Genomic DNA, 22,728 nt, shown 5'->3' on the forward strand with positions numbered 1-22,728 from the left:
TGCCATTAAGGGATACGGCTGTTGCTGTGTGTGTAGGGATCCTGGCAAGGGATCTGGAGGCAAAAGAAAGTTGCAAGATCGAGTGTATCAGTTGAAATAGAGAAGGAGCAGAATGTCCAAATACCGTCATGGAGGAGTGTTTAGGCAGGAATATCATTCACAAAGCAAGGTCCATGGCAGCCTCCCCTGGCCTGGAACAGCCAGAAAAGAACATCTTGGTCGTGGAACACTAGGGAGCGTCACATGGGCTGGAGTAGAATACTGTCGGAATATACAGAGCTGGACACCACCTGTTTGGTTACTACCTAATCGTCTGTTTACACTGTGTTTTGTTGCAGGTTCGAATCATCCTCCCATGCCATCAGTATGAGTGCCTATTTGCGAGAACAGAGAAGGGAGCTGTACAGTCGGAGTGGAGAGCTTCAAGGTGGGTAATCGACCTTCTCTAGAAAAATTAGGTTTCTGGAGGAAGATCTGAAGTGTTTATAGCATGTGAATTTGAGGTCTGCATTCACAGGATTCTTTCAAGATAGCAAAGATGGAAAGGCCTGGTAATCTGTTTCTTCTATCATTTCCCAGCATCAGCTGCCAAGCAGCTAAAACTATTACTGTGGCCTCAGGATTTATAGACCTGCTACCATTCAAGTGGGAACTCAATGTAAAAAGAAATGAAGGCAGTTCCTTTTTGCTTAAAGGTGGCAGACGTGATTCCAGTCACAGTCTAGGGGAATGCCAGTCTTCTGTGGCTGCCACTGTTATTTTAATTATTGTTTTCAGTACTTTCTGGAATATGGCAGGGGTACTTGAGATTTGGAAAAGTACAGATGCAGCCTCTGTTGTTATTTAAGGGAAGAAGGATGCCTTTAAACAGGACGTTCTGATCAACATAACTTTGATACGCAGGATAGTTGATGTTCATGTGTGGTTACTAAAAAGTTGGAATCTGAAGAAGAAAATAATTAAGAAAATAAACTATAAGTAAATTTATTTAAATAAAAAAAATCACACTAATAACATTTTTTCCTGTGACCAAAAGGATGCTAATCATGGTAAATGTGATCAATTAAGAAAGATTTGTGAAGGTCTGCTAAGTGCAAGACATCCAAGCACTGGAAGGGATGGAAGTTGTTGAGTACATGGAAATAAAAGATAAAAACCTTAAGATCCAGTTATAAAAGTAAGGAATGAATATCAATAACAATATAAGGCAGTCAGTGGTAACAACTAAGTGGATGGTATGGATAAAATTGCTAGAGGAGTTGAGAGGGGAGAGATTCTTTAAATTATTTTAGAACTATGGGCTTTCTCCATGAGGGATGGAGAGGAGCACTTTCACTGTCTTTGATGCATTGCAGGCACTTGGGATATTTTGTAGTGATTAGCCTATACAATTTAATATTTAGTTTTTAAGACTCATCATGATTCTACAACAGAATATCAGGAAGCAACTAGCCAGCCTTTTAGAGTTAAAAGACTATTGCCTCGTCATTCCTACCTTCACCTTCATTATTAATCTATCAGTAAATACCTGTAGATTTTTCCAAAGACTCTGCTATGCTGTCTCATAGTTATATCACAGTAATAATTCCACAGCTCAGACATAAAGTTACCAGAATTAAAAGCCTAGAAATACATTTGAGGATATAAGGAAAAGGGAATTAGCTTACAAGCATTTTATTTAACATTAAAGTATTGCTGTATGTTCTAGAAAACATGAAGTGTGTGTCTTGGAGTCTTGAAGTGGAGGAGTACAGAGCGTAGTTAGGCTTGGAACAGATGAAGGAGAGAGCCACTGTATGGTCAGTCAGACAAGGAGGGAAGGAGGAGGGTGACCTGGGCTTCTGCAGGGAACTACCTCCTGGCAGTGTAGGGTGGACGGCAAGGCTTGGAAGGAAATGATAGTCTTGGAACACACGTTCTTGTAGGACTGATCATACTTGAACTGACACTTAGGGGCCTAGAAAATTACCTAGGTTTGGAGAGCTTTTCCATATCTCCACCTTCCATCACAGTGTCCTACTTATTTTTATTTTTTTTCTGGTTTCCCAAAACCCCACAGGTTTTTTCACACACACACACACACACACACACACACACACACACACACACACACACACACACACACACACACACACTCTCTCTCTCTCTCTCTCTCTCTCTCTCTCTCTCTCTCTCTCTCTCTCTCTCTCTCTCTCTCTCTGTATTTTATTTTTACAAGCGATAAATAGACTGCACAGTGTCCTACTTATAAATTCAGAATTGACCTAAGGAGTAGTTTAAGTTTACCTCCAAAATTTCTCTCCACCTGGCTTCTAGTATATGAAATTCCTTTCGTGAGGACACACAGAGCCTTTCTTCTTCTTTTTTAGCTTGAATCCTGATCACTTCCTTTTTTTTTTTTTTTTTTTTTTTTTTTTTTTTTTTTTTTTTTTTTTTTTTTTTTTGCGGTAGGCGGGCCTCTCACTGTTGTGGCCTCTCCCCTTGCAGAGCACAGGCTCCGGACGCGCAGGCTCAGCAGCTATGGCTCACGGGCCTAGCCGCTCTGTGGCATGTGGGATCTTCCCAGACCGGGGCACGAACCCGTGTCCCCTGCATCGGCAGGCGGACTCTCAACCACTGCGCCACCAGGGAAGCCCTCACTTCCTTTTTTACTCATTAAAAATTTTCATTTTTTAGAGCAGTTTTAGGTTCACAGCAGAACTGAGTGGGAAGTACAGAGAACAGCCCCGTCCCTACATACGTGTACACAGCCTCCCCGACTTGCAGCAGGCAGCCTGCACCGCAGTAAAGCTGTTCACTTGACGCTGAGAGATGAAAAGGTAGACCATGTAACTAATGGGACAGCAGTGCAACTTGTCATTCACTTGTATTCCAGCCTCGTTACTGAACGAGGATAAATGACAGATACCAGAGTCCTCTTTGTTTAGTAGCCAGTGAGCACGGTGAGTGAGCACTCTGCGCTTTGCTGTAGCTGTGCCCCATCCCCAACCCCACCCGTGGTCCGTGACCTCTTGAAAGACAGGCAGTACAGCCAGTCAGTGAAGAGTAGAGGGTTCTGGGCCCGTACTGCCTACGTTTAAAACCTAGCTCCCCATTTCCTAGCTTCAGAAGCTCCGTGCCTCCTTATCTCTAAATGGGCGTATCTCTAAACAGTGCCTACCCCCAAGAGGTTGTTATGAACGTTAGGGGAGTAAGCTATGAAAAGTGCTGAGAAAAGTACCTAACGCAGTAAATGTTATGCGTTCCTCCTTCTCTCCAAATGTTGTTATCTCTAGTTTTGTCACTTCAGAGTTTTCATATACATTCTGTTTGTCTCCTCGTTGGGCTAAACCCTGCTCAGCTTTCCAACTTCAGTTGGTCACTGTGATGAGCCCTCCCTGCTGGTGTCTCCTCTCCCTAACATACCGCCTACAAAAACAAAACAAAACAAAACAAAGCACACACTCTCTGTCTCTCTTTGCTTCTCTCTCTCTCTCTGGGCTCGTGGCCCCTGCTGTGTGCTCACATCTTTACTGTTCCCTTTCTTATATCGTTCTCCACACTGTATTGTGGATTTGCCACAGAGCTATAAGCTCCATGAGGGACATACTGTTTTATCCCCTGTGCTTAGTACAGTGCCTGGTATAGTAAACGTTCAGTAAATACTGATGGACTCACTGACAGAAGGAATGAGGATGGCAGAGGTCTAAAGTAGGGTGGACAGCTTATTAGTTGAGAGGTTAGGAAGGAGGCCCCAAAGGAGATGGGGCCACTGACAGCCATTATCAGCTTCATAGGTTTGCATTAGCTTTTAAGTTTAAGCCGAAGTAGAGCCTATATGTAGATGCATTTTTGTTCTTTGCAGTTATACATGGCTTTATTAAATAGAAATGTTGCCCTTGAGCTGTCTGGCCTAGGACAACATTGCTGTATATAATTGAAAAACATTGAAAAATCCAATTAAGTTACAGAGGACTTTCATTCTGTGAGAATGGTTAATCGAAGAATCATCATAATCTAGGAACTTTACCATCCTTCAAAAAGTTAGTTGAAATATGGAACTTTCAAGCAACAGGCTATTGTACGTACCAGTGTTGAGCAAAATAGGAGCATTTATCTCTGGTTGGAGGGGAGAAAGTAGCTAGCAAACATATCATGTTCATAATAATCATTAAAAATAATTGAGCTGAGCTGACATATCACGTGCTTGGTGAGAGGCTGTATCAGCTGACCAGTTTTTGTGCAAGTTTCCTGGAGTTTCATTCAGGAACCAAAGTTTCTCTGATGAATGCTTTTAATATTGCAGCAGGAAAAAAGGAGCTGGGGGGGAATCACATCTTTTTTCCATAAAAAACGGTCATTCTTTTTCAGTTATTCTATTAATCTGACTGGTCCGAGGACCACAGTGAGATCTGCATTTCACCTTATCCTGAAAAGGCATAGTTAAATAGTTCAGTCACATCATAAGAGATTGGCAGGAGATTTTCATCTCTTCTGTTAGAGCCACGAAGCTGCAGGCTTCGCTTCCCAGTGGTTTGGTTCGTGAGGTCAGCTCTTCCTTCTGTGGTAGGAGAGTGGTAAAGATAGACCATCAAAGTAACATTAAAAGGCTCACATCTGACAAAAGTTAAGCTCCTGTCAACATTTCTAATGCATCATGCAATTAAAAACTGTTCTACACAGGGGGAAAAAGAATGAAAAAATGAGATTTCTTTGGTATCATCAACCCATCTCAGTTGGCTCTAACTGTCAGGGTACAAGTGGTTCATTACATTGTGTGCTGTGGGCAGCTGGGCTGAGGACGTCGGGGTGCTGTTCCCAAGAGTGCAGGGCAACAGCTGGAAGTCAAACTTGTGCATATGTCTGCGTTAATCATGGATGTCCTGTTGTTCTGAGCCCCTCCACTGCTTCATTGTACTGCTCACACAGTCATGTGGAAGCTTAGAAAGGTACTCATTTTAAAGAACATTTAGCTTCAATACAGTGTCTGAGTTTTTTTTTTTTAATTTTATTTTTTTATACAGCAGGTTCTTATTAGTTGTCTATTTTATACATATTAGTGTACATATGTCAATCCCAATCTCCCAGTTCATTCCACCCCTGCTTTCCCCCCTTGGTGTCCATACGTTTGTTCTCTACATCTGTGTCTCAGTTTCTGACCTGCAAACTGGTTCATCTGTACCATTTTTCTAGGTTCCACATATATGCATTAATATACGATATTTGTTTTTCTCTTTTTCTGACTCACTTCATTCTGTATGACACTCTCTAGATCCATCCACGTCTCTACAAATGACCCAATTTTGTTCCTTTTTATGGCTGGGTAAGATTCCATTGTATATATGTACCACATCTTCTTTATCCATTTGTCTGTCAATGGGCATTTAGGTTGCTTCCTGGCTATTGTAAATAGTGCTTCAATGAACATTGGGGTGCATGTGTCTTTTTGAATTGAGGTTTTCTCTGGGTATATGCCCAGCAGTGGGATTGCTGGGTCATATGGTAATTCTGTTTTTAGTTTGCTAAGGAACCTCCATACTGTTCTCCATAGTGGCTGTATCAATTTACATTCCCACCAACAATGCAAGAGGGTTCCCTTTTTTCCACACCCTCTCCAGCATTTGTTGTTTGTAGATTTTCTGTTGATGCCCATTCTAACTAGTGTGAGGTGATACCTCACTGTAGTTTTGATTTGCATTTCTCTAATAATTAGTGATGTTGAGTAGCTTTTCATGTGCCTCTTGGCCATCTGTATGTCTTCTTTGGAGAAATGTCTATTTAGGTCTTCTGCCCATTTTTGGAATAGGTTGTTTGTTTTTTTAATGCTGTGCTGCATGAGCTGTTTATATGTTTTGGAGATTAATCTTTTGTCCGTTGATTCGTTTGCAAATATTTTCTCCCATTCTGACGGTTGTCTTATCGTCTTGTTTGTGGTTTCCTTTGCTTTGCAAAAGGTTTTAAGTTTCATTAGGTCCCATTTGTTTATTTTTGTTTTTATTTCCATTACTCTAGGAGGTGGATCAAAAAAGATCTTGCTGTGATTTATGTCAAAGAGTGTTCTTCCTATGTTTTCCTTGAAGTGTTTTATACTGTCTGGTCTTACATTTAGGTCTCTAATCCATTTTGAGTTCATTTTCGTGTATAGTGCTAGGGAGTGTTCTAAGTTCATTCTTTTACATGTAGCTGTCCAGTTTTCCCAGCACCACTTATTGAAGAGACTGTATTTTCTCCATTGTATATCCTTGCCTCCTTTGTCATAGATTAGTTGACCATAGGTGCGTGGGTTTATCTCTGGGCTTTCTATCCTGTTCCATTGATCTATATTTCTGTTTTTTGCCAGTACCATATTGTCTTGATTACTGTACCATTGTAGTATAGTCTGAAGTCAGGGAGTCTGATTCCTCCAGATCCGTTTCTTTCCCTCAAGATTGCTTTGGCTATTCGGGGTCTTTTGTGTCTCCATACCAATTTTAAGATTTTTGGTTCTAGTTCTGTAAAAAATGCCATTGGTAGTTTGATAGGGATTGCATTGAATCTGTAGATTACTTTGGGTAGTATAGTCATTTTCACAATATTGATTCTTCCAATCCAAGAACATGGTATATCTCTCTATCTGTTGTTATCATCTTTAATTTCTTTCATCAGTGTCTTAGTTTTCTGCATACAGGTCTTTTGTCTCCCTAGGTAGGTTTATTCCTAGGTATTTTTTTCTTTTTGTTGCAATGGTAAATGGGAGTGTTTCCTTAATTTCTCCTTCAGATTTTTCATCATTAGTGTATGGGAGTGCAAGAGATTTCTGTGCATTAATTTTGTATCCTGCAACTTTACCAAATTCATTGATTAGCTCTACTAGTTTTCTGGTGGCATCTTTAGGATTCTCTATGTGTAGTATCATGTCATCTGCAAATAGTGACAGTTTTACTTTTTCTTTTCCAATTTGTATTCCTTTTATTTCTTTTTCTTCTCTGATTGCCGTGGCTAGGACTTCCAAAACTATGTTGAATAATACTGGTGAGAGTGGACATCCTTGTCATTTTCCTGATCTTAGAGGAAATGCTTTCAGTTTTTCACCAGTGAGAATGATGTTTGCTGTGGGTTTGTCGTATATGGCCTTTATTATGTTGAGGTAGGTTCCCTCTATGCCCACTTTCTTTTTTTTTTTTTTTTTATTTATGGATGTGATTGGGTCTTCATTTCTGTGCGAGGGCTTTCTCTAGTTGTGGCAAGTGGGGGCCACTCCTCATCGCAGTGCGCGGGCCTCTCACTATCGCGGCCTCTTTTGTTGCGGAGCACAGGCTCCAGACGCGCAGGCTCAGTAATTGTGGCTCACAGGGCCAGCTGCTCCGTGGCATGTGGGATCTTCCCAGACCAGGGCTCGAACCCGTGTGTCCTGCATTGGCAGGCGGACTCTCAACCGCTGCGCCACCAGGGAAGCCCTATGCGCACTTTCTGGAGAGTTTTCATCATTAATGGGTGTTGAATTTTGTCAAAAGCTTTTTCTACATCTATTGAGATGATCATATGGTTTTTCTTCTTCAATTTGTTAATATGGTGTATCACATTGATTGATTTGTGTATATTGAAGACTCCTTTCATCCCTGGGATAAATCCCACTTGATCATGGTGTATGATCCTTTTAATGTGCTGTTGGATTCTGTTTGCTGGTGTTTTGTTGAGGATTTTTTGCATCTATGTTCATCAGTGACATTGGTCTGTAATTTTCTTTTTGTGTAGTCTCTTTGTCTGGTTTTGGTATCAAGGTGATGGTGGCCTCATGGAATGAGTTTGGGAGTGTCCCTTCCTTTGCAATTTTTGGATGAGTTCGATAAGGATGGGTGTTAGCTCTTCTCTAAATGTTTGATAGAATTCACCTGTGAAGCCATCTGGTCCTGGCCTTTTGTTTGTTGGAAGATTTTTAATCACAGTGTGAATTTCATAACTTGTGATTGGTGTGTTCATGTTTTCTATTTCTTCCTGGTTCAGTCTTGGAACGTTCTACCTTTCTAAGAATTTGTCCATTTCTTCCAGGTTGTCCATTTTATTGGCATAGAGTTGCTTGTAGTAGTCTCTTAGGACGCTTTGTATTTCTGTGGTGTCTGTTGTAACTTCTCCTTTTTCATTTCTAATTTTATTGATTTGAGTCCTCTCACCTTTTTCTTGATGAAATGGTTTATCAATTTTGTTTATCTTTTCAAAGAACCAGCTTTTAGTTTTATTGATCTTTGCTATTGTTTACTTTGTTTCTATTTCATTTATTTCTGCTCTGATCTTTATGATTTCTTTCCTTCTGCTAACTTTGGGTTTTGTTTGTTCTTCTTTCTCTAGTTCCTTCAGGTGTAAGGTTAGATTGTTTATTTGAGATTTTTTTTTGATTCTTGAGATAGGCTTGTATAGCTATAAACTTCCCTCTTAGAACTGCTTTTCCTGCATCCCATAGGTTTTGGATCATCGTGTTTTCATTGTCGTTTGTCTGTAGGTATTTTTGATTTCCTCTATGATTTCTTCAGTGATCTCTTGGTTATTTAATGTATTGTTTAGCCTCCAAGTTGTTGTGTTTTTTACATTGTTTTCCCTGTAATTGATTTCTAATCTCATAGTGTTGTGGTCAGAAAAGATGCTTGATATTATTTCAGTTTTCTTAAATTTAGTGAGGCTTGATGTGACCCAAGATGTGATCTTCCTGCTGTTTTGGGATGGAATGTCCTATCAATATCAGTTAAATCTATCTGGTGAATTGTGTCATTTAAAGTTCTGTTTCCTTATTAATTTTCTGTTTGGATGATCTGTCCATTGGCGTAAGTGAGGTGTTAAAGTCCCCCACTATTATTGTGTTACTGTCGATTTCCTCTTTTAAGCTGTTAGCAGTTTCCTTGTATATTGAGGTGCTCCTATGTTGGGTGCATATATATTTATAATTGTTTTATCTTCTTTTGGATTTATCCCTTGATCATTACGTAGTGTCTTTCCTCGTCTCTTGTAACATTCTTTATTTTAAAGTCTCTTTTATCTGATATTAGTATTGCTACTCCAGCTTTCTTTTGATTTCCATTTGCATGGAATATCTTTTTCCATCCCCTCACTTTCAGTCTGTATGTGTCCCTAGGTCTGAAGTGGGATTGTTGTAGACAGCATACATATGGGTCTTGTTTTTGTATCCATTCAGCAAGCCTGTGTCTTTTGGTTGGAGCATTTAATCCATTCATGTTTAAGGCAATTATCGTTATGTATGTTCCTATTACCATATTGTTAATTGTTTTGGGTTTGTTTGTGTAGGTTCTTTTCTTCTCTTGTGTTTCCCACTTAGAGCAGTTCCTTTAGCATTTGTTGTAGAGCTGGTTTGGTGGTGGTGAATTCTCTTAGCTTTTGCTTGTCTGTAAAGCTGTTGATTTCTCCATCGAACCTGAATGAGATCCTTGCCGGCTAGAGTAATCTTGGTTGTAGGTTCTTCCCTTTCATCACTTTAAGTATATCATGCCACTCCCTTCTGGCTTGTAGAGTTTCTGCTGAGAAATCAGCTGTTAACCTTATGAGAGTTCCCTTATATGCTATTTGTCGTTTTCCCTGGTTGCTTTTTTTTTTTTTTTTTTTTTTTTTTTTAATTTTTTTTTTAATTTTTATTTTTTTGCGGTATGCGGGCCTCTCACTGTTGTGGCCTCTCCCGTTGCGGAGCACAGGCTCCGGACGCACAGGCTTAGCGGCCATGGCTCACGGGCCCAGCCGCTCCGCGGCATATGGGATCCTCCCAGACCGGGGCACGAACCCGTATCCCCTGCATCGGCAGGCGGACTCTCAACCACTGCGCCACCAGGGAGGCCCTCCCTGGTTGCTTTTAATAATTTTTCTTTGTCTTTAATTTTTGTCAAATTGATTACTATGTGTCTCGGCGTGTTCCTCCTTGGGTTTATCCTGCCTGGGACTCTCTGCACTTCCTGGACTTGGGTGGCTATTTCCTTTCCCATGTTAGGGAAGTTTTCGACTATAATCTCTTCAAATGTTTTCTTGGGTCCTTTCTCTCTCTCTTCTCCTTCTGGGACACTTATAATGTGAATGTTGGTGCGTTTAATTGTTGTCCCAGAGTTCTCTTGGGCTGTCTTCATTTCTTTTCATTCTTTTTTCTTTATTCTGTTCCATGGCAGTGAATTCCACCCTTCTGTCTTCCAGGTCACTTATCCGTTCTTCTGTCTCAGTTATTCTGCTATTGATTCCTTCTAGTGTAGTTTTCATTTCAGTTATTGTATTGTTCATCTCTGTTTGTTTGTTCTTTAATTCTTCTAGGTCTTTGTTAAACACTTCTTGCATCTTCTCGATCTTTGCCTCCATTCTTTTTCCGAGGTTCTGGATCATCTTCTCTATCATTATTCTGAGTTCTTTTTCTGGAAGGTTGCCTATCTCCACTTCATTTAGTTGTTTTTCTGGGGTTTTATCTTGTTCCTTCATCTGGTACATAGTCCTCTGCCTTTTCATCTTGTCTATCTTTATGTGAATGTGGTTTTTGTTCCACAGGCTGCAGGATTGTAGTTCTTCTTGCTTCTGCTGTCTGCCCTCTGGTGGATGATGTTATCTAAGAGGCTTGTGTAAGTGTCCTTATGGGAGGGACTGGTGGTGGGTAGAGCTGGCTGTAGCTCTTTTGGGCAGAGCTTAGTAAAACTTTAATCTGCTTGTCTGCTGATGGATGGGGCTTGCTTCCCTCCCTGTTTGTTGTTTGGTCTGAGGCGACCCAACACTTGAGCCCACCCGGGCTCTCTGGTGGGGCTAATGGCAGACTCTGGGAGGGCTCACAGCAAGGAGTACTTCCCAGAACTTCTGCTGCCAGTGACCTTGTCGTCATGGTGAGACAGAGCCACCCCCTGCCTCAGCAGGAGACCCTCCAACACTAGCAGGTAGGTCTGGTTCAGTTGCCTATGGGGTCACTGCTCCTTCCCCTGGGTTCCGATGTGCACACTACGTTGTGTGTGCCCTCCAAGAGTGGAGTCTCTGTTTCCCCCAGTCCTGTCAAAATCCTGCAGTCATATCCCACTAGCCTCAGAATCTGATTCTCTAGAAATTCCTCCTCCTGTTGCCAGACCCCCAGGTTGGGAAGCCTGACGTGGGGCTCAGAACTTTCACTCTAGTGGGTGGACTTCTGTGGTATGTGTTCCCCCGTTTGTGAGTCACCCACCCAGCAGTTATGGGATTTGATTTTATTGTGATTGTGCCCCTTCTACCGTCCCATTGTGGCTTCTCCTTTGTCTTTGGGTCTGGGGTATCTTTTTTGGTCATTAGTTCCAGTGTCTTCCTGTCAATGATTGTTCAGCAGTTAGTTGTGATTCCGGTGCTCTCGCAAGAGATAGTGGCAGTCTAGTGTCTGAGTTTTAATGTGTGATTCTTCAGGAGAATATGGTAACTGATGAACACATTGTGTCATGAGAGTTGGAAAAAAAAAAGTCAAAATACTTACTGCTGCCCATGACCAAAACAGGGTCTTTGGTTAATCCCCTGTGCCTCCGTTTTCTCATTTGAAAAATAGAGCTGTTATCAGTTCTGACTCTTTTAGGAGGGGATATTGTGATTGTAAAATTAGATAACAAAACTCTGGAAAAATTAGAATAGCTATATTTGATTGAAATTAAAATGGTGCTTTAAAAGAAGTTGATCGTTGTGGAATGAGGAGAGCTGCATCCCTCTCTTTATCTCTCATTTTCTCCTCCCATTCACTCTCACTGTTTCTCTGGGTTGGCTCACCTCAAGGTCACCGGTGACCTCCATCTTGGCAGACTCAGTGTTTGCTTTTCTGTGTTCATCTCACTTGCTTGTTCAGCAACTGTTTTCCTTTTCTCTTTCTCATGTTCTTTCTGAGCCTTCTCAAGGGCTCCTTGGAGTGTCTCCTGGTTTGGTCCTGAAAGCTTTCCTGTGTTCCCTCTGCACACTCTCCCCTGATGATCTCAGCCAAAACCAAGCTTTGCTTGGGGCCAGGTGCAGATGACTTGCAGATCTAGGTCTCCTGCCCAAATCTCATGATTGTTTCCTGATCTCTTCCAGCATCCTATCTCCCCTGCCCACATCTTATCATTCTTAACCTCAGTATGTTTTTTATTTTCCTCATAATACTTAAAAGAATATGTACATCTTGTCAACTTGTTAATATTCTACACAGAATGCAAGCCTTACTCACTAATGCGTTCCAGTGCCTAGGACAATACTTGGCTTGAATTAGGCACTTCGAAAATATATGATGAAGGAGGCCTCTTTCCTCCATATCTCCTTATTTGCATGTACAAGCCTACTTATTTGAGAAACACTAGCCGGAGCTTTAATAAACAGTCTAGGAGTTCTGTACTTTGTCTTTGCTTATTATTTTTTTTTTTTTGCGGTACACGGGCCTCTCACTGTTGTGGCCTCTCCCGTTGCGGAGCACAGGCTCCGGACGCGCAGGCTCAGCGACCATGGTTCACGGGCCCATCCGCTCCGTGGCATGTGGGATCTTCCCGGACTGGGGCACGAACCCGTGTCCTCTGTATCGGCAGGCGGACTCCCATCCACTGCACCACCAGGGAAGCCCTTTGCTCATTTTTAAAGGTGATCAAACTCACTAATAGGTAGAGTACATTAATTGTCACCAATCCAAGTAGAAATGTATACTCAGTTTTGACTACAGTTTCTTCTCTGTCTTGGGGCTACTTAGTACTTCTGTTTGTACTCAATCATATTACCTTTAAGAGTGTAATTTTTATCCCAATTAGTTAAATGAGTGGCATTTCTATGGCCCTGACATTGAAATAGTCTGTAAAGCTCCAACCACTTGAAATAGTCTGTAAAGCTACAACCACTTGAGAATTGACTTTTCTAAGAGGATTTGCTTTACATAGTAAATATGGAAGTACTGACATCAGGGAAAACTGGGCTCTTATACTGACCTGACCTGAATTTTCTGAGTTTTTCTCTCTATTGGGTTGTTGGTAACTGGGGTTGTGAATACTTAATAGTATCGTATGTAATTAATCTCCTTGGAGGTGCCTTGCCCTAAGGTAAGGCAATATTTGAAATAGATTAAGCATGAGTTGATTATCCTTTTTACAGAAGAATTTATTATAGGAGGATTTAGTATAGGAGTCTCCTAAGTAGCAAGCTGTTCTATAATGGAGCATTTAAAGCAAGATTTCACTTATGCACACATTTTCAGGGACATTTTGGCTGAAGTGAGGTACAGCAGTTTTTCACACATACCACCCTTTTGTTCCACAGCCTTATATATAAGAAGCACTTGTAAAGCTTTATATTCGTAAAATTTTATTAGAAAATTCTTTGTAGTCTTTAAAATCTTGCTTAATGACTTTGTTAATAACTGAGTAACAATGTGCAAGTGACATGGGGAAAAATACTTTTTTTTGGTTAAAATTGCACATAATTGTTTCAAAATAACCTTAATCTCTTAGTTATCTCTTCTGTTTTAGGTTGTAAAATAGTGTATGAAAATTGATTCCCCCTCCTTTTGTATATTTATATTCTTGCTTTTTAAAAGACAGATCATAATTTATATGTAAGATATGTCTTAATATGAAATTATAATACAATTTTTATAAGTGCTAATTTCTTTATCTTTTCCTAAGAAGTAGTAAGTAATAAATATAGTTTCCTCAGGTCATGAGCAGGCAAATGCGTTATTTCAAATCATATAGGAAATAAAAGTGTTCCTATGCCACAATTGTTACTGAGCATACCAGCCCTTAGTCTTAATCTATGCCAGATAGATGTTTATTTTATTTTAAAATGTTCTTTTGTGGATTTAGTTTATATAAAATGGATTTATTTTCTGAATAAGTCTAGTTCATAAAACATCCTTTCTACCCAGTGGACAAACCACTGGTAGCTGAACCATGTGGAAGGTCATGAGAAAATGGATCATGAGAGTACAAAGTGGCCATCACACAGCCTTATTTAGTAAAGTCTAAGAGCCTCACTCTTGAGAAATGACCCTTGGTCATTGTGCAGAACTAGTTGATGATATATCATCTTATTTTTAAAAAACTTTTGTTCTACCCATTTATTCATTCATCCATACAGAGATAGGGGAGAAGAGGGAATGCTGCTAAATGAGATACATATTTGAGTTTTAAAAGTGATATGTATGCATGTCTATCTATATTATACTTCAGTTAAAAGTTTTTTTTTAAACCAAAGTATGAAAAAACACCAGAAACTTCTAACATGATGTAACAGAGAATTTTGAATGTTAGCTTCTCTTATATTTTTCATCATTTGGTTCACATTAATTTTTTAATAATGTGAAGATGATAGCTTTGCTATTATTCCTTATTTTCTTAGACTTTCTCTAGGACCATAAGAAGTTATATTTTGGCAACCTTAGTAGTTTATATGATGCAACTAATAATTCTGACCTGAGCTCCTTTAGAAGATAGAGAAGACCACAAACATTTATAATATATAGTGAGGAAAGTAATTATTAGAAACTAGTGAGAATGCTACATAACAGATTTATCATTGTCCCAGTAAGACACGATTTATAAGGTAATTTTACATCTTCACAATGAAGGTTGGGTCCTTCAGGAAGGCTAATAGTTAGAGATTACCTTATCTAAAGTGATCTGTTACCAAAATTCAGAAGAAATTGATGTAAACATGCACATAGTATGATGTCTAGAAAATGAAAAAAATAGATTTTAATGGTAGAATGTGCTTTAGAACTCATAATCTAGTGCTTTTAAACTCATTTTTCAATCATAGGACCTGTCTTCTGTTTAAGTCTTATTTCATAATTCAAATGGTTTGACTAAGTGGGGTTGGGGGCTCAGAGCCCCACCTGCTTAGATGCCCCCCCCTTCCATTTGCTCCTTTCCCCTTCCTCTGTGTGGCACCAAGGCACCATTACAAAACTACAGACTCCCAGAAGCAGACTTCTACGCAATGGAAAACTTGATATCGGGAGAGAGATGACATTACAGATTTGTAGGGATAGGACAAACTAATCAATAATGGGTGTTAAGACAATTGATTATCCATAAAGAAAAAAAGACATTAGATTTGAACCTCATATCATTAGGAAAATAAATTTTTGATGGGTTAGAACTCAGATGTGAAAGGCAAAACCTACGGACAAGTATGCTCATAGCAGCATTGTTTGAATAACAGAAAACTGGAAACAACTCAAATGCCATAGACAGGAAAAAGGAATTATAAATCAGTATAGCCATGATTCCACATGGCTGAATACTTTATAACAGTGAAAATGAATGAACTCTGCTATATATTAGCTTGGTTGAGTCTCCAAAGCAATCACATAGGAATATATATAGTCTAGTTCCATCTACATGAAGATCAGAAGCAGTCAGAACTGAATAGTATCTTCTTGCGGCGTACTTCCTTATATGATGAAAATGTGAGAAAGGTAAGATGGGGGCATAAATATAAAACTCAGGCAAGGGATCTCCTCCGGAGAGGATGGAGGAGGATATGATCAAAGAGAGGAGCCCATGGGGCTTGAAGGGGATAATGGTGGTGTTGTGTTTCTTAAGCTAAGTGATGGAAATGGTATTGCTTGTTTTATTATTTTTAAAACCATACAAATGTCATAGATACTCATATATATAACACATTTCATTAAAAGTAGAAATATAATAATTTTTAAAAGGGCCTCTAAGTGTCCAGAGACAAAACCATATATGTAGTGTAATGCCCCTGTTTAGAAGTCTAAACCGAATTTGGAGTTTTCTGTGACCTCTGGCTTGGTTCTCGGGCCTGCAGCATTCCACTGACACTCTGTGTCCCTGCCGAAGCTGTGAATGATTACTGAACTAGTCCTGTACCTTAAGGAGTTCATGAGAAGATAACCTCAGGGTCAGGAGGGCTCCCTCCCCACTGACCCACACCTTCCTCTCCCTCATCCTCCATCTGGGTGTCAGAACCTAGCCTTGAGCGAGGTCAACAGCTATTCTACTTTTCTTTCCTGTATTTTCTAGGAATTCTGTTTGTTTATTGAATCGGTACAGATTTATCACATGTATTCATACTGGACACTTCACTTGGCCTTTAGGATACAGTAATGAACAGAACCAAGTTTTGATTTTTGCATTTGAAAGTCAGAAGAATAGAAAGGGATCATGAATGTGTCACAGAGAGCCTGGCACTTGTCTCCCAGCATTTGTTCTATATTAACAGAGCCCCTGGTTTTTAGCCGGACACATGGCCACCCCAAAATATAAACATATCTAAGCTTTCCTTGCAGCCAGCCACGGACACATAATTCTAACCAGTAGAATGTGAGTGAAAGTGATATGCATAACTTCAGGTCTTACATTTAAAGGGAAGGCTCTCCTTCTCTCCCAGCCCGGTACCTGTGTGCTGTGTGAAGATGTTCATACACACAGTGTGAACGAAGCATGGTGGCGAGTCATCTTAGACTGCACAGGTGAGGCCGAACTGTAGGGATGGTAGAGCAGTGGGATACAGGGAGCTTGGGTTTCTGGGACTGTGGAGTGTCACACTCTGATGACCAGAGCCACCATCCCATCCCAGACTTCTCTGTGAGAGAGGAAGAAACTGTCTTGTTTAAGTCACTAGTAGTTTGATTCTCTTATTACTTGCAGCCCTACTCATGTTCTAATTAATTCAGCATACAAGTAAGTGATCACAGCCCTGTGATATGTGCTATGATGGAGTTGTATATATATGTAACTGAGATGTGTGTACAAGTTCTGGGAAAGGCAGGGAGGTTTTCATAAGTATTTAAGGTTTGAGCTGCTTATAAGGGATGAAAGGAAGCTTTCCAGATAAAGAAAGAAGGGGTGGGCATTTCAGGCAGTGGGCATGGAGGGATAAATGCATGGAAGTGAGAGAGTATAGGCTTTTCTTGTTTCATAACATGAATTGGATGTAACTTTTTCTGTTAATTAAGGAAATCAGTTCATGTATACTGATCTCTACTGATTATAATTTGTTACTTTTGGGAACCAGAGATGACAGAAAGGACACCAAAGCTGTTGTGAATGGCTTTGGCCATTGTGCATCATAACAGCTAAGAGATGAAGAATTGATAGGAACCAGTGGTGTATTGGCGATGATAGAAATATAAAAGATGGTTATACTAGAGCAAAAGCTACATATAATCACACACTGGATTTTCTGAGCAGTGTTCAAGCAGTATAGCCTTGCCAGTTTATTATTAAAAATCCTATAGGAAAATACCTTTTAAATGCAACTATGGTAGCAGTATCAAAATCAGGCCGTGCGTGGTAGCTTCAACTTGAGATATTGGCAGCGTCTGGATTGCGAAGGACCAGCCCAACCTAATTCCAAAGTCCCTTGTTCAGCTTAGGCTGCAAATGGCAGCTTGCTTCTGTATGGAGATGGCAGAGTTCTGTGTGCTCACATTGGATTTCCAGCTTGTAATTGTGGTGTGGATGAAAATACGCATCAAGTTACTTTTGGCTTCACCACAGTTTTAAACTTGAAAATCCCGTATTACAGTAATTTATGATAGTCTGTATGAATGCTACATGAATACTGTAATAGTCATAATACAGGATGTTCACTCCTAGAATTGTGATGACATCTACTGAAGTGCAGCCAGTTCATTTGCATATTCATGCCCACTTAGCTCAAATAAGTCCCTGTTTGTTTGCACATTAATGCCTGATTTCAGCACCAGTTAACTCGTTTACATATCCCTGTTTAGTTGGTCAGTGAGGTTCATATGTGGAACATTGGTGCAGCTGTTCGTGCTTTGAGTAGCTAGGGGAGCTTTGTGGTTTAGTGGGAGGAGTACCTATTACTCATCTTGCTTTTCCTAGGCAAGTCACTTTACCTTTCTGAGCCCCAGGTTACTCAGCTGCTGTAGTGAAAGTAGCGATACTTACCCTGCCTCTTAAGGTTCTTGTAATTGATGTATTGGAGTTGACAACATACAATCAACATTTCTAGGCCAACCATATTCTAGGCACTGCTCCTGGAACATTTACATACGGGAGAGTTCTAGGTGCCATGGAAGGCAAGACATGCAAACAGAGACAGTTTTCATAAATGTTAGAAGTACCTGGGGGAGCATGGAGGAGAAAACATTCCCGAGGGAGTCATAGAAGCTGTTACAAAGGAGGAATCATTATATTGAAATTGGAAAGATGAGTTAACCATACTGACCAGGGGAAGGGCACTCACTGCAAGTAGGGAGAGGATGTAAAACACACAGCTGTGTGAGAGCTCCGGGGAACTAACTGTAGGTATTGCCTTGAGGAAATATTGGACCGAGTCTAGGGAGACGGGTGGACAGATCTCAGGGGACCTGGTATAACAGCAAGAAGGCATGGTTTCTGTCCTGTGAATGTTAAGGAATCCTCTAAGGATTTAAAGCAGGAGAAGCACATAATCAAATCTGTATTTTAGTAAAAGTATTCTGGTGCCTTGCGGAGGAGAATCAATGCAGTGAGGTTGGAGACAAGAAGGCAAATTGTATTGTTGTTTCAGGTGAAAGCTTATAGAAGAGTATGCCAGCTTTTTTTTTTTTTTCCTGCGGTACGCGGGCCTCTCACTATTGTGGCCTCTCCCGTTGCGGAGCACAGGCTCCGGATGCACAGGCCCAGCGGCCGTGGCTCACGGGCCCAGCCGCTCCGTGGCATGTGGGGTCTTCCCCTACCGGGGCACAAACCCGTGTCCCCTACATCGGCAGGCGGACTCTCAACCACTGCGCCACCAGGGAAGCCCATATGCCAGCTTTTTAGGAGGGTAATAGCAGTGAGGATGGAGAGGTGGGAATAGATCCAAAAACTAATTTCGAGGTAGAGTCAGTTGGACACGATGACTCATTCTGTGTGGAGATTGAGCAAGAGATAGGCTTGGTTCCCAGTTTTCCAATCTGGTGACTTGGGTAGATCATGATGTTATTTAAGATAGGAAATACAAGAAGAGAAGTAGTTTTTATGGAGTGTTAGCGGCGAGGGTAGCTTTTTAAAGTACATATTTTCATGTTTCTCTTCTAGTTTTGTTTAGATCTATATAATCTAACATTAGCTAAACTAACTTATTGAATTAATCTATTATCAACTCCCTCATGATTAAGGCATTCCGCAATGTTCGATTACGCATTACCATTCCCCTTCCTAAGTGCAGAGTATTGGAGTTAGAGTTTTTTCCCCTCCCTCCTCCTCCTTCTGTTTTTAAATTGCAAATACTGCTTTTCTCCTTTCTAGAATTTGACTGATCTGTTAACTTTAGTGCCCTAATAAGTCTCTGAAGAATATGAATTCTTCAATTTTTATTTCTAGGTATCTCCTGTATTTTTATTATTATTAAAATCAAGCTACCATCCATCTTTCATAATAACTTGCTTTTTGATTTTGTACAAGTCACTTTACCAGTTTTCTCAATTGTAAAGAGAAGCTCAGTGTTCTCTCTGACCTTCATTCTGTCCAAAGCTCTAGATTCTTGAGTCTCAGCCAATCAGTCACTCTCTGTTCTGGGTCTGAGGACTACTTAGTAGTTCAGAGTGTGGTCTCTGCAGCCAGGTTTCCTATCTGGGTGACTGGGCAAATTAACCCTTCTGTGTGTCAGTTTCATTTTCCATAAACTGTGAATATAATATACCTATCTCTTAGGGCCATAGTGAGGATGAAATGAGTTAATATGTGTAAAGTGTTTAGAACATACTAAGTACTGAATAAATGTTAATTTATTTGTGACTGCCCCCCCATCCCCCACCCCCAGCACTTAGCATCATTCTTCACACATAGGAGACACTCAGTAAATTCTTTTAAAATTAATGAATAAGCATGCTAATGGACAAGTAAATTTAAGTAGCATCTCCTATAATGGTCCTTAGAAACTCTTTTGCTTCTTTTCTGTTTTCTTTGACAAAAGGCCTTTTAGTCAGAGAGTTGAGAAACCATGTTTACTTCAGTGACCCTCCCAATCTTACAGTGTTAAGTGGCATCCACTGCAGTGGTCTGGGTGGAATTTACATATATCTCTAACCACAAGGGCCGCACTTAGTGACTCTGTAGTGATCTGTTCTTCCCATTTATATCCTCCCCAGAGATAAATATTCATGGCAATAATGAAAGTAGCCATTTCTCTTCAAAGTTATTTTGATCTTGTCACACTAACTCTGAACTTTACTACACAAATAATTCAGAATGATTAGTTTATGGCAAAAAAAAAAAGGAGGAGGCTAAAGTGGAATGGACATGACTTCTGTTTATGAATTAACTACATCTGAGCATTTGGCAATGTTTTATATACCTTGTTGTTTTGCCTTCCTCTTTCCTCCAGTTTTAAATCATTTCCTTGCTACTTGTGAAAATGAAAAATAAAAGAAGTTATACTCTAACTTTTAACCTAAAAAATCCTAGAGGTAGCAGAGAGCTCAAATTAGTACCATAAAGGGAAATAAATTGAAATGATCTATTGAAAACAACATAAATTCTTAAAAACAACAAACGATGTATGACTGAAATGAAGTAAGAAAACAAAAACAATTACAGCTAATCTGAAAGGGGAACTTTTGACTTAGCCTGGAAGGTGAGCAATGAACTGTGTGTGGACGTTATTCTCCACAGAGTGGCTACAGAAAGAGGACTGGTCAAAGCGAGGCTGTGGACGGGACAAACCATTCACTCATTTATGATTATCTACCCTTTGTAGATTCTGTGGCTCTTTCTGGAATCTGTTGGAATCAATAATTCGAACTCTTAAATATTTCATGAGTCATTTAAAAAAATTTTTCAAGAGAAGATCTTTTGCTACAGAAATTCTTTTAGCATCTAATTTGAGCTGTTGACTCCGATCATTTCAAAACTGTTTACTCCGATTAACTTAGTAGATGTAGTTTCCTCAGAATAGATACAGAATTTGGTCTTATTTCCTAAGGAATTGAAATCCTTTGTTATCCCCGAATCAGTCAGTATGGTTCTTTTTTTTTAACGTTCACTTCTAGGACAATTTTAGGCAAATATAATGCCCCAAGGGGAATAATTAGCTCAATTTTAGATGCTGTTTGCTTCATCTTTAGCCATAATTGTTTTATTTTACACTTTGAAATTTGTCACTGCCTTAAATGTTTTTAGAAGTAATGATATAAATTATATAAATAGAAATTTTCTCTAACATATGAGCCTAGGAACTGAATCCTTTCTGTTCTTCCTTTTTTTCTACCTTATTTTCTTTATTATTGCCATGTTATTTTACTTTGTATTGAGGTAGAATATACCTACAATGAAGTGTGAAGTGTGCTTATCTTGAATATACATCTAAAATTTTGCATATATATATATAAATCGTGTAACCAGCACCGAAAAGATTTTCTCATGTCATTTCCCAGTCAGCCTCACCCCCCTCAAGGTAACGATAATTCTCATACTAATGCTGCCACTTAGTCTTGCCTATTTAACTCTGTACAAATAGAATCATACTATGTCTTACGTATCTGGCTTCTTTTGCTCAACATAATGTCTGGAGATTCATACATGTTATTGAAGGTATAGTTTATTTTTATTGCTATATATTCCATTGTATGATTGTAGGGCAAATTATTCATTCCCCCTGTTAATAGACATTTGTCATTTCCACTTTGGGGCTATGATACATAACTATGCTATGAAGAATTTTGTACATATGCACTCATTTGGGAATTAATATAGGAGTGGAATTGCTGGGTCATGAGCTAAGCACGTGTTTACCTTTAGAAGATACTAACAGACGTTTTACAGTTACAGAAATTAATGAGAAATTCTATGAGAATTTCATTATTCTACATTCTCACTAATGTGATTTTATCAGCCTGTTAAGTTTTCTCTTTTCTGGTGGATGTGTAGTCTACTTTATTAAAAAAAACAAAAGAAATCTCTCAGGTCTCCCTACTTCTGGATATGAGTATTCAGTTTACAGGCTATTTCCCGATTCACTGAGTTATAGTACTACAGCTTTTCATAGTAATGTGACCCTGTGTTCTTCCTAGGAAGTCCTGATTGTGTATATACGGCCTTACCCAGAATTCTTGGGTGGCCTTTATTGTTAGAAATCACCTATTAACCTGTCATCACTTGATGGAATATAAAGATATCTCCTCTCTTTGCCTTTTTTTTTTCTTTTCTTTGGTCAGTGGCTTTCTATTTTGAATTACATCTTTATTACATGTATCTTACCGATATTCTCACTGGTGGTAGGCAGAACTCTAAGTTGACCCCAATGACCCGTGACCTTTAGAATTCCTCCTCTTGTGTGTGGGCCAGATCTGTGAATATGATAGAGTATCATTCCCATGATTAGGTTACATCATACTGCACCTGTAATGGGATTTTGCAGATAGGATTAAAGTTCCTAATGATTTATCTTTGAGTTAATCAAAAGGGAGATTACCCTTGGTGGGCCTGACTTAATCAAGTGAGTCTTTAAAAGAGACAAGATGCAGTACAGACCCTAGCCTTGAAGAAGTAATTCTTGTGAGAAGAGTGGGCCATGTGAAGGACCTGAGGTGGTTTCTAGGAGCTGAGAGTGACCCCTGTCCAACAGACAGCAGGAAAACGAGGACTTCAGTCCTACAACCACGAAGAACTGGATTCTGCCAACAAACTGAATGAGCTCGGAAGAAGACCGCAAGCCTCAGATAAGTGTGCAACCCTGGCTAGCACCTAGTATTCAGCCTAGTGAGACCCTGAGCACAGGACCCAGCTAATCCATGCCTGGACTCCTAACTCACAGAAATTGTGAGCTGATCAATGGTTGTTGTTTTAAACTGCTAAATTTGTGGTAAGTTGTCAATAGAAAATT

The 22,728-nt window shown here is 39.8% G+C and overlaps 1 protein-coding gene across 1 annotated transcript in view; it reads left to right on the forward strand.

Moving 5' to 3' along the window:
• EXOC4 (exocyst complex component 4) overlaps nt 1-22,728 on the forward strand; it is an 813,795-nt gene that overhangs the window by 232,474 nt on the left and 558,593 nt on the right. The window contains exon 9 of the mRNA XM_081244856.1: nt 339-427. Within this exon, the coding sequence (XP_081100982.1) occupies nt 339-427 (89 nt within the window). The remainder of the gene's footprint in view (nt 1-338; nt 428-22,728) is intronic.

The sequence above is a fragment of the Mesoplodon bidens genome (assembly GCF_964165515.1).
Source record: "Mesoplodon bidens genome assembly, chromosome: 9".
Lineage (NCBI taxonomy): Eukaryota > Metazoa > Chordata > Mammalia > Artiodactyla > Ziphiidae > Mesoplodon > Mesoplodon bidens.